The sequence below is a fragment of the Alosa alosa genome, chromosome 17, assembly GCF_017589495.1.
Source record: "Alosa alosa isolate M-15738 ecotype Scorff River chromosome 17, AALO_Geno_1.1, whole genome shotgun sequence".
Taxonomy (NCBI): Eukaryota; Metazoa; Chordata; class Actinopteri; order Clupeiformes; family Clupeidae; genus Alosa; species Alosa alosa.
Window position 1 is genome coordinate 19396842 of NC_063205.1, and position 11395 is coordinate 19408236.

Consider the following 11395-nt stretch of genomic DNA (forward strand, 5'->3'; position numbering starts at 1 on the left):
AAATTTAAATGGGTCTTTATAGAATGCTAGTCGAGCTTGTGATTTCTTCTTCCTATTTTTCCTAATATTTTCAGCTCTTCTTAGCACTGCCAACCCCTCCCTCACATCTGCCTGTAGACAGTCAATACCTTCCTTCTCATCATCTGTAGCTTTTTTCTTCAGCTGCCTCCTCTCCTTGATAAGTTTATCTATCTCCTGCTGGCACCTAGATTTGACTACCTCATGTTGCCGTTTTGCCCTTATCTCAATAGTCCTTACCATAGCTATAAATAATGTCTCCCATTTTCTCTAATTTGCATTCAGCCCCTTGAGCTGAACCAGGATGCTGACCAAATCACTATTAACATTTTCCACATTCTACATTCTGCTGCGCCTGGCCATCTGACCCCAGGCCTATGACCATTAATCTTCTCCCTCTTAGGCTGACTGGCCCCTCTTTCTGCCTCAGTGCTAGAAATTTCCTCAACAACAGGGGTGCTGATGTCCTGTGAACTGTGGGTTTCTTCCTGTCGCTGAACTTCAACCGACTGACTTGATGCACTTCTTAAGAAGTAGCTATCAATGCGGGGACCCTGTGTTCCCTCTACCAAGCACTTCTTTTTCCCTTGATGAATTTTCAGGCCCTTTAGACTTGTAACCTTCTGCCAACCACACACGCACATCTGCAGCTTCTTCTCAGTTTTCTATGAATTAGTGGCTTCCACAGACATGTTTTCCTTACTCGTAATCAAATTTGTTCCAGGGTCAGTAACCATGTAGTAGTAAAGCCTGGGCTACTGCCACAATGAGCTGCTAACCCACTGTAGCTCCGGCGGAGTCTATTTCCTCCTGTCAGCCGTCTTTCCGTGCTGTCACAAGGGCTTTCCCTAGTTGCCTGCTGCCCTATTCACAGCAGTCACTAGGCTACGCTATCTTCAGCATTACATTAATACACAGGATTAGATGTTAAAATCCCTTGTGCCAAAATCCAAGGTAAAAACTAGGGCTGTCAATCGATTAAAAAATTAATCTAATTAATTACATACTCTGTGATATATTAATCTAAATTAATCGCATATATAATTTTTGCTGTGAAAGTATTTTAAATGTTTAAATTTAAATAAATCATTGAATAATCAGCATTAGTGACATTAAAGTTCAAAAACTCTTTTATTATTATTTTAATAATGGCCATAATAATCTATGATATGACCTAATATGCTGAGTAAATAAATTCAAAAGTGCTTTGGGCAGAAGTTGTTTTTCACATACAAGGTATTTCAGGCCACAGATATAACCTAGGGGACACAATGAAACACTTCCCTCAATGTCAACACTATTTCTTTGCATTGATGTGCGACTTTAGAGTTGACGAACTCCGGTGATATGCAAATTCCTTGCTGCAGACATTGCAGAGGACTTTATTTTAATTAACACTTTTTTTTTACACCATCAGGCCGTTGTTTAAAAGTAAATGTTCCAATCAATGATCTAGTCAGCACATTTTCTTCTTTCTCCTTCATTTTACAGTCTAATGGTTACTGACTACAACGGCTCGGGGTCAAAGGTCATACGGAATTGATTAATCTGCGTTATTTTTTTAATCAGTTATTTTTTCTTAAATTAATTAATCGAAATGAATCAGTTATTTTGACAGCCCTAGTAAAAACACATTCAGAAGCCCCTACTCAAATTAACTTTAAAAAGCACACTACCCACAAATCTGCCACAAAATGGTCACAAACACAAAACAAATGGCCCATCCAACAGCAGTATATAGTATATATTTTGACATGTGTCTAACCACTGCAAGCTGGCAAATCGAATTGCCTTACATGTGTGTGTAGAGCAGACTGTCCTGAATCTGGCAATGTCATTGTCATGGTGGAGGGGATTCTCTGGGGCTGAGTAATTTACAGACATATGTGGTGTGGGCCTTACAGAAATAAATGGCATTTTTTTATTTAGTGATGAAAAATGACCTTTCTGCGCTCTGTGACACAAACTGATTGACCTGACTTGACCCGAGTTTGCGTGTTAGCCTAGTATGGTGTATGCACTCATAATGATTCTCTACAACTTTTTACTGCATTGCCATGAACAGAGTAAAGGCAAAAAAGATGTTTCTTTGTTGAACAAATTGGGATTCAATGTGAGCCTTGAATTGGATGCCATGCAGGAATTTGCTAGGATCTCAAAACCGGATTATGAATATGCTTTGCCATAGAGAAACACACGATAGCGTTGGATTATAAATATGCTTTGCCACAAAAACAGACAAAACGTGGGGTAAGTCCAGCTATATGAAGTTATTATTTTGCTGCCACTTCATCTGTTTTATAAAACATGTTTTATAACAGATGAAGTACTTGTACTTGGTATAAAATGATAGCTCTGTGTCTCCTCTTTCATCTGACATGTGTGGCATATCTATCCGATCACGGGTCCGCGAGTTATTCAAACGAGAGTAATGGGTGTGCAGCGTTGGTTTGTGTACATGATATTATTTTGCAGTCACTTTGTTTTTATAAGGCAGAAGGATCGATATACATGGTACCAATGGATATCCCTCTTTCATCTGATATGCTTGCCATATCACGGGTTCGCGAGTAATTCACACGAGAGTAATTGGTGCGCAGGTGAACGCAGAGAAGAATAGACTGTAAATATGATGCAATTTGATTTAATTTCATGATTTTTTTTTTTCATTGTCATACTTAATCATACAGACAAGTGCGTAGTCTCGTTGGAAAGCCCCACTTCTGCTCTGTCACGCAATACAAGTTTCATGTCAATGAACAGTTCCGGAGCAATGTAACAGAGAAGGAAGGGTGTGTTTTTTTGACGCACTTTGCGTCAATCGGGTTCTGCAAACTAAGTAAGGGAGAACGCCGGTCATTATTGGGAAAATAAGTCCCGACAGGGCGAACCGGACCCCGACGCGCAGCGGAGGGGTCTTGTTCCGCCCTGAAGGGACATATTTTCCCAATAATGACCGGCGTTCTATACATTATCCCGCTTATTACACGGTTACTTGCCAAACTGAAACAATAAACTCCCCACGATATGACTCTTTAACCTACATAGCCTAGGCTATAGCCTATTTGTTACCGTTTCATCGTGGCTTTTGCAGAGAAACAAATAGTTTGCAACAGCACACGCTGAACTTGAATCAAACATTCTTTAGAACACAGCTGATCAACCGTCCGCTTTCACTTTTGAATGAAGTTCCAGTCTTTAGTGATATGAAAGACGTGAAATAGAAGCACAAAACTTGACAGCGGTCTGTTATACTTTTATACTACAGCAACGGTTGTTGGGAAGGCCCATTCAAGTGAATGGAGCATTCTTCAGCATTATGAAGAGCCGTGTAATAATGGCCAATGTCAAATCAGCCAAAATGAACGCTGATGGCTCTTCTGACTGACGATGGCATGTGACACACCGAACAGACTCGAGTCACTGACCTCGTCCGACTGTCCGACAACGTCCGACAGCCGATAATCGTGTTGGTGTAGCCTATCCCGGGCTTAAGTGGATGTTCATATCGCCGATAAGGGGCCAGTCATGCCAGTCAGAGATGGAGGACAGCAGAGTGTCCAGCTCGTCCATAAAGCCACCTAGTTGGCCTGGTGGGCGGTAAATGACCAGCACATAGAGTTTCATGGCAGTGTTCTCTGGTTTGATACACGTCTCATTGAGAGCAAGGAGTTCCAAAGAAAGGTGGTTGGCATAGCCAGCAATGAAATCAGTTTTGTTGACTGCAGATTGGAAGTTCCACCAGCCCATGGAGAATGAGGTTCCTGTAGGTGAAGACTGTTTAAGTGACTGGAGGTTGACCAGATTTCTGCCCCTCTTGGCATGATGCTGTTTTCTGCGATGGCCGATGATAACAGATATGGAAGAACGGCACACTTTTGCCTTTGCTGGTGCCTGTGCTCGGTGAACTTGCAAAAGTCTACACCAGATATCTTGTTGGGGTGCCTTCTGTTCTTACAGGTTCTGTACAGGTTGCTATAGAACAGGTCATTTTCTTCCTGCTGCTGCTTGCTCAGTACATAGAATTGTATGATAGTGGTCATGGCATACCTTGAGTAAAATCTTGCTTCAATAATATGATGATATCTCTCTACCTACCCCTTTACCGCCCTCTCCTCCCTGCCTTATAGCATTTTTAAAAAGCATTCTTTTGTAACATTTGATCTGTTTATTCTAGAGCAGTGATCCTCACTATTTTTTTTCACAAGAGCCACATTGGCAGTGCAAAATTAAAAGGAGAGCATTTGTAAACAGGGCAGCGTATTGCATTCAAAGTCGTTGCAGTGGCAGTGAGATACTGTAAGCAGAACGAAACTTAAGATCATCTCATTGAAGTCATACAGTAGACTAGGCTAAATCAGAGCCTACTTTTGTTTTTATCAAGCTGGGGCCAGAGATGATGGCCTTTGTCGAACAGTTTAGGCCACTCAAAATGAGTAAAACCAAATTTGGCGAAATCTCGCCAAAGCTACCATGCGAGCCACCAATTATCGCTTGATGAGCCACATGTGGCTTGCGAGCCGCACAATGAGTAACACTGATCTAGAGTCTAGACCCTGTCACTAAATAAAAGATCATCTGTAACACCAGTGCTTCGATATCGATAATAATATTCTTTGTTCGGTCTCATAATGAGGACTATTGCAAAATGTTGTTGATCTGTTGCCTGTAGATCCTGTGGAAGGACCAAAGGTCACCTGTCAAATAAGCAACACTACTATGGCAACATTACACTGTGAAGCAGTAGGTGAGTTGCTGAGTTACAACTGGTCAGGACTTGGACTACAAGCACAGATGAAGAGTCAGACTGGACCACAGATCACTAAGGAAAAGGACCAGAACTTAGTCTACACCTGTATGGTGAACAACCCAGTTAGCAACAGCAGTGTGGCCTACCACAGCAATGAGTGCTTTGCCTCAGGTGACTGCTCAAATTTCATGTTTTTTATAGAAGCAGTAATGCTGTTAGTTTCACACTGTACATGTTATTGTATGTTGCATGGCTGCATGGCACAAAATCACCTTACAGATACATTACACAAAGGCAATCCATCTACTTGGGAGCAACAATTGTTTTAATAATTATATGGTTATGGTTACACACACACACACACACACACACAAACATACACACACAATAATGTAATTTCTGTTGTAGATGCGGGAAGTCTCCCACTCATCATATGTGTAGTATGTGCTGCTGTTATTGTGGTTGCTGCTGCTGTCACTGGGTTTTGCTATCATTACTACAAGAAGTCAACAGGTAAGTCTCTACAAATGCAGACTTTTACTGCATGTGTTATTTGATATATTCAGCTGTGAAGATCACCCTAAATTAAACCAAGTAATGTATATATTTGAATAAAAGGGCAAAACGATGCTGGGAATGAGAAAGGATTTAAGAACAAAAGAAGAATGGAAAAGAAACCATTGCTGTGCTTGAAAGGTGAAGGTGATGCAGATGAGAAAGAACAAACCAGTGACTCATCAGAGTATCGATCATCAAAAAGCATCATACATTGGAGTCAGGAAGAGGAAACGAAGAATGTATACAGTTCAGTTGTTCCTCAGACTTTAGATGATAAGAAAGATAACCCAGCTAAACCTTTTGAAATACCTGAAGGTACCCATGATCAGTCTTCAAACTTAGGTGAAGGTGCAGGTCCAGATCATATCGAAATAATAACAGACGGTTTAGGTGTTCCCCAGACTTTAGATGATAAGAAAGATAACCAAGCTAAACCTTTAGAAGTACATGAAGGTACCAATGATCAATCTTCAAACTCAGATGAAGGTGCAGATTATGTTGAAATAATAACAGATGGTTTAGGTGTTCCCCAGACTTTAGATGATAAGAAAGATAACCAAGCTACACCTTTAGAAGTACATGAAGGTAGCAATGATCAATCTTCAAACTCAGATGAAGGTGCAGGTCCAGATCATGTTGAAATAATAACAGATGGTTTAGGTGTTCCCCAGACTTTAGATGATAAGAAAGATAACCAAGCTACACCTTTAGAAGTACATGAAGGTAGCAATGATCAATCTTCAAACTCAGATGAAGGTGCAGATCCAGATCATGTTGAAATAATAACAGATGGTTTAGGTGTTCCCCAGACTTTAGATGATAAGAAAGATAACCAAGCTACACCTTTAGAAGTACATGAAGGTAGCAATGATCAATCTTCAAACTCAGATGAAGGTGCAGGTCCAGATCATGTTGAAATAATAACAGATGGTTTAGGTGTTCCCCAGACTTTAGATGATAAGAAAGATAACCAAGCTACACCTTTAGAAGTACATGAAGGTAGCAATGATCAATCTTCAAACTCAGATGAAGGTGCAGATCCAGATCATGTTGAAATAATAACAGATGGTTTAGGTGTTCCCCAGACTTTAGATGATAAGAAAGATAACCAAGCTAGACCTTTAGAAGTACATGAAGGTAGCAATGATCAATCTTCAAACTCAGATGAAGGTGCAGATCCAGATCATGTTGAAATAATAACAGATGGTTTAGGTGTTCCCCAGACTTTAGATGATAAGAAAGATAACCAAGCTACACCTTTAGAAGTACATGAAGGTAGCAATGATCAATCTTCAAACTCAGATGAAGGTGCAGGTCCAGATCATGTTGAAATAATAACAGGTGTTTCAGGTGTTCCTCAGACTTTAGATGATAAGAAAAATAGCCAAGCTAAACCTTTAGAAATACCTGAAGGTACCAATGATCAATCTTCCAACTCAGGTGAAGGTGCCGGTCCAGATCATGTTAAAATGATAACAGACAGTTCAGGAGTTCCCCAGACTTTAGAAGTACCTGAAGGTAGCAATGATCAATCTTCAAACTCAGATAAAGGTGCAGGTCCAGGTAATGTTAAAATGAAAAAAGACATGTTTGAAAGAAAGGCTGTGGGGGGACCAAACAACTCCAACTCAAGTTAACACTGAGGAGAGTAATAGGCATGACACAACAAACCCTCAACCATATGATCTGGATCAGCAGCAAGCACCAAACATGGGGGGCAGAAAGAGGAATCATTACCTGATACACGTGGTAATTCTTCTAACACAACTGATGGCTATAATAGTAATAATGACTAAAAAATAATTCAGCGTCTATGTCTAAGTGTTTTTAAACATTTACATTTAAAAATGCTGCTGATGAAGCCACTGATGCACCTCCAGCTCAGCTCAGATGAGCCGCCCTCATCACATTCAACATGGACAGTTCAGTAGAATCCAAGTTACAGCAAAAGTGACCCATGAGAATAACAATAGCACTAATGGAGGTGGATCTACAGTACATGTGATGCTGAAATAATCCACAACAAATACAATTCACAACTGTGAAGTGTGCATACACTAATGATGATGATGATGATTATTGTTTAGACAAAGCAAGCATCCAGCTCAGCTAAAGATGTTTGAATGCTATAAGCTCCTCAAAAGCTCACTTGAACCCAGATGCAGAGGGGAAAACACCCCTGTATAGAGCCAATAGCATATCATATTTCACCAGTCATTATCTGCCATTGTAAATGGCCCATTCTCATGAAACTTTGTAAGCTCATAAATAATGCACATAGAGGCTATGCACAAAATATAACACACATTGGCCAAAAGGGAGCACTACAAAGGAAAATCTCAAGAACTGCTAAACCTTGAAATGTGATTTTTGGTATGCTTATTTTTGGCCCCATGCAGATTAAGTGAAAGTACAGATACATCTTGTCAAATATTACCCCAATGCAAGTAAAGTTACAATGCTATATGTGTATATGTTAGTGCAAGTTGCTAAGTCTATATTTTACTTGAGTTGAAGTACTTGCTTTTAAAAATACTTAAGTATTCAATGGTATTTTTTAAGGCATTGTACTGTAATGTTTGTCAATAATAGGGTGTACATCCTAAAAGTGGTTATTAGCACTGTTGCACTGTGTTCCAATGTGCACAATGTTATTATATGATTATCTAACCTTTGCTGTTGTGTACTTAAACCCTAACAGTTTCCGTGTATAGTCAGAGCAGCTGATGGATCTTTAGGTGAAGTCATGCTGTTTCTCCCCTGATATGCATCATTGTAGGCCTAAATAAAACTCTGTTCCTGATTTTTCCTACCATTGGTCTGACTGGGTCTTCATTCATCTGTGGTATCAAAATTACCATCAAGAGCAAAAAGGGGAATGGAGGTTGGAGACAGTTTAAGTATGACCTGTCTCAGTGTCCTATACTGTAAAAACCTGTTTGTATTTTGCTATGTGAAGGACTTGAGTCAGATTCTCTTAAAAAATGCAATAACTGTGATGTGTCATGAAGGTCTATCAGGCCACTCTGTACATGAGACTAATTGGATACCTGGTGTGTTGAAAAGTGACTAAAACCAAGCGTCAATGTGACTAGTAAGAACTCTTACTAGTAAGAATGAATAATTAGTAAGAAAAAACAAGTAATTTCCTGTTTTAATTAAATATTACATTGCGCTATTGCGCTGCACAGCCACCTGATGACGCCATTTCACAGCATGGTTTTCCATCCAAAAAAAGGTCCGAAGTGCAGTGAAATGGTGCCATATAGTGGCCTGAAATATGTAGCCTAATGTAGCCCATTACGTAGAAAAGAAGCGACCGTCGAATAATCTTGTACTTCCTTGTCAACTTCGTTCCTTTATATTGTGGAGTATCATTAAGGTACGTTTTGGAATGTAATTTCCCAGATAGCAAAATCAGATTGGCAGATAGTGGACCGCTGGTGGTATGCTGCCTGTGGCGTGCCACTTGTGCTCCGCCGTTGGACCACCATCTCGTTAAATTCATCTTGTCATGAATATTAAGAAAAGTTAATAAAATGATATATGGAGTATAACTGAACAAATGAAAAAGATTTTAGACCCACGGTTGTCAAACTAGGGTACGCGTATCCCCAGGGGTACGTCGACTGATTTCAGGGGGTACGCGAAAAAATATCTAAATCAAATGCCTTTTCAAACGTTTTCTCTATCTCACGTTGGTAACTTAACTTCCGCATTTGCACTGCACATTAAACACTTATTTTCTCCGCATTAACAAAATATTTGAGAGTGGAGACTCAGACAGAGAGGGTAAAACAGCGTTTCTCAAACTGTGGGCCGCGGAGACATGCCAGGTGGCGCGCGAACTGACGTGAAAACAGGATTTTTTTTTATTTTTATTTTTGTATCTGTAGCCTAGGCCCAGGTAGCACCCGATGCGCAATGGACGCACTGTTATTCATAGGGAAGCGCTCGTGTCAAGGCAGCTTATAGTTAGTCCCGACCTGAATGAGATTTTGAACGAGGTTGTGAGAATGGTGAATTTCATCAAGACCCGGCCTTTAAAAGCGTGTCTATTCTCTGCACTTTGAGAGGAGATGGGAGCTGACCAAAAGGCTGTACTGTTTCACAGCGAGGCAAGGCTTTCCCGAGGTAAAGTGCTGTCGCATGTTTGAGCTCCGAGTCGCCTCTTCTTGGAGGAAGAGCGCATGTTTGAATCTGCAAGCACGTTCACTAATGAACATTTCTTGACGAAGCTGGCCTATTTTAGCGATATATTTGGAAAGCTCAATGAGTTAAATCTCCAGTTACAAGGCAAAGACAAGCACCTAGCAGATAAGATCACTGCATTCAACAAGACAATTGTGTGTGAGATTAGGTGCAGATCTATTTAAAATCATTATATTCAGCACATTTGTAGGCCTATCATATGTTGACTATTGATGAGATTTGTATCATGTTTATGATCCTATTCACTATTCTCGACAAAATTGATAAAAATAAATATTAATAAAACAATTAAAAAAAAAACTTGTTAACAATTGGTGGTGTTGGGGGTACTCCGGAAGATCATAATGTCTCAGGGGTACATGCCTGTTAAAAGTTTGGGAACCACTGTTTTAGACCAATAGTGGCAAAATATTGGGCAATTTGTCTGCTACCCGCCGGTGGACCACCAGAGAACCGATGAGCAAAATGCCAGCGGACCGCCAGCTGTCCGACAGTGGTCTGCCAGCCTCTTGCTATCTGACATTAAACGACCACAAATTTAAGCAATGACACTCTTAGGGGCTGACACTTTGCATAACATTTCTCCTCACTGCTTAAGCCACATTTAGTTGTTCCTGCTCTATATGTTGTACCAAAATGTAGTTTATTATCAAAGTGAAATGGTTGCTGGCATAAGTCAGCGGCGTTAGTTTAAAATGTTTTCCAACTTTTTGGTGAGGGAACACATTCTCAAAAACTCATTAGGATATACCACCTCTCTCAAACCATTTGAACATTAACTGAGTTAGTGATGGTGAGTTTTGGTGATGCCCATCAATATGTGAAATCAGTTCAGAATGTTCAGAATAAAGGTGCAAGCTGCACTCCAGTGTGCCACCCATTATTGTGTGATGTATTGAGAGTTTAATTGTGCATAATACATTTGCTGCATGTGGGTGCCAATACAGTGACGCAATTGATCTTTAAGTTCTTGTTTTTTTTTTTTTTTCATAAGATAGTGAACACACACACAAAATCAATTAAGTGGAAGCTGCCACTGCTCTATAGTGCTTCAACACTGAATTTAACTACTGTGTCATTATGGCTTAAATATTCAAGTGAATGTTATTAAGTAGTCTAAGTAGCCTAAATCAGTAAAAGCATCACAATGTATTTCTCGGCAAATTAGCATGTTACCTTTTACACAAGAAAATGATTCAATAAATTAATAAATAAATGAATAAATATGAGGCGAAGTTTAACCCCCACCCACTTGTCCCTGAAGTTCTCTTTTAGTGTAGGAAACCAGTAACCTGACTCTCGCCAGATGAATTTCGTTCCGCTTAGCTCCGCCTAGCTTTACTCACATCCATCTGGGACCTCTTCCATTGAGAGTGATTTCTGCACCAGATTTTATGGTACAGCCAATCAGGACGCAGGGTGGGAGTTTCATAGATGTGACAGCGTAGAAGCGACTGTGAGACTGTTATCAGCGTCACGGGTTGGCTTCGATGTGAGTGGTTGAAGTAGCACGTCAATAGATGACGGACAAGTGGCTTATTTAATCATATGCAAGCATTTTTTGATTAGGTCCAGCCTTCTGAAGCAACACTCCAATGGATTGTTCCCAGATGGATGAGTGGAGCTAGGCGGAACGAAACCAGCCCTATATATTTTGGAAAGAGCATGCTAGATGATCACCAAAGAAATCCATCTTGCCAAGCATCTTCTTTCGTCACAAAAAATGCAACTGCACTTGAAACATGCAGTATATTTTTCAGAGATGTAAAAAGAAATTGTCATATTTATAATGAAAAAAAAAAAAGTTAATTAGCAGAAGTTCATGATATTAGCTATACTACCTTTCTATTTTTTCTG

General features: G+C 40.0%; 1 protein-coding gene across 1 annotated transcript in view; it reads left to right on the top strand.

Moving 5' to 3' along the window:
• The window catches only part of LOC125310725, a 39557-nt gene extending 31441 nt beyond the window's left edge, over positions 1 to 8116 (top strand). The window contains exons 3-5 of the mRNA XM_048268365.1: positions 4691 to 4939; positions 5177 to 5281; positions 5387 to 8116. Coding sequence (XP_048124322.1) covers positions 4691 to 4939; positions 5177 to 5281; positions 5387 to 6963 — 1931 coding nt within the window. The 3' untranslated portion in view covers positions 6964 to 8116. The remainder of the gene's footprint in view (positions 1 to 4690; positions 4940 to 5176; positions 5282 to 5386) is intronic.
• Positions 8117 to 11395: the final 3279 nt, after the last annotated feature.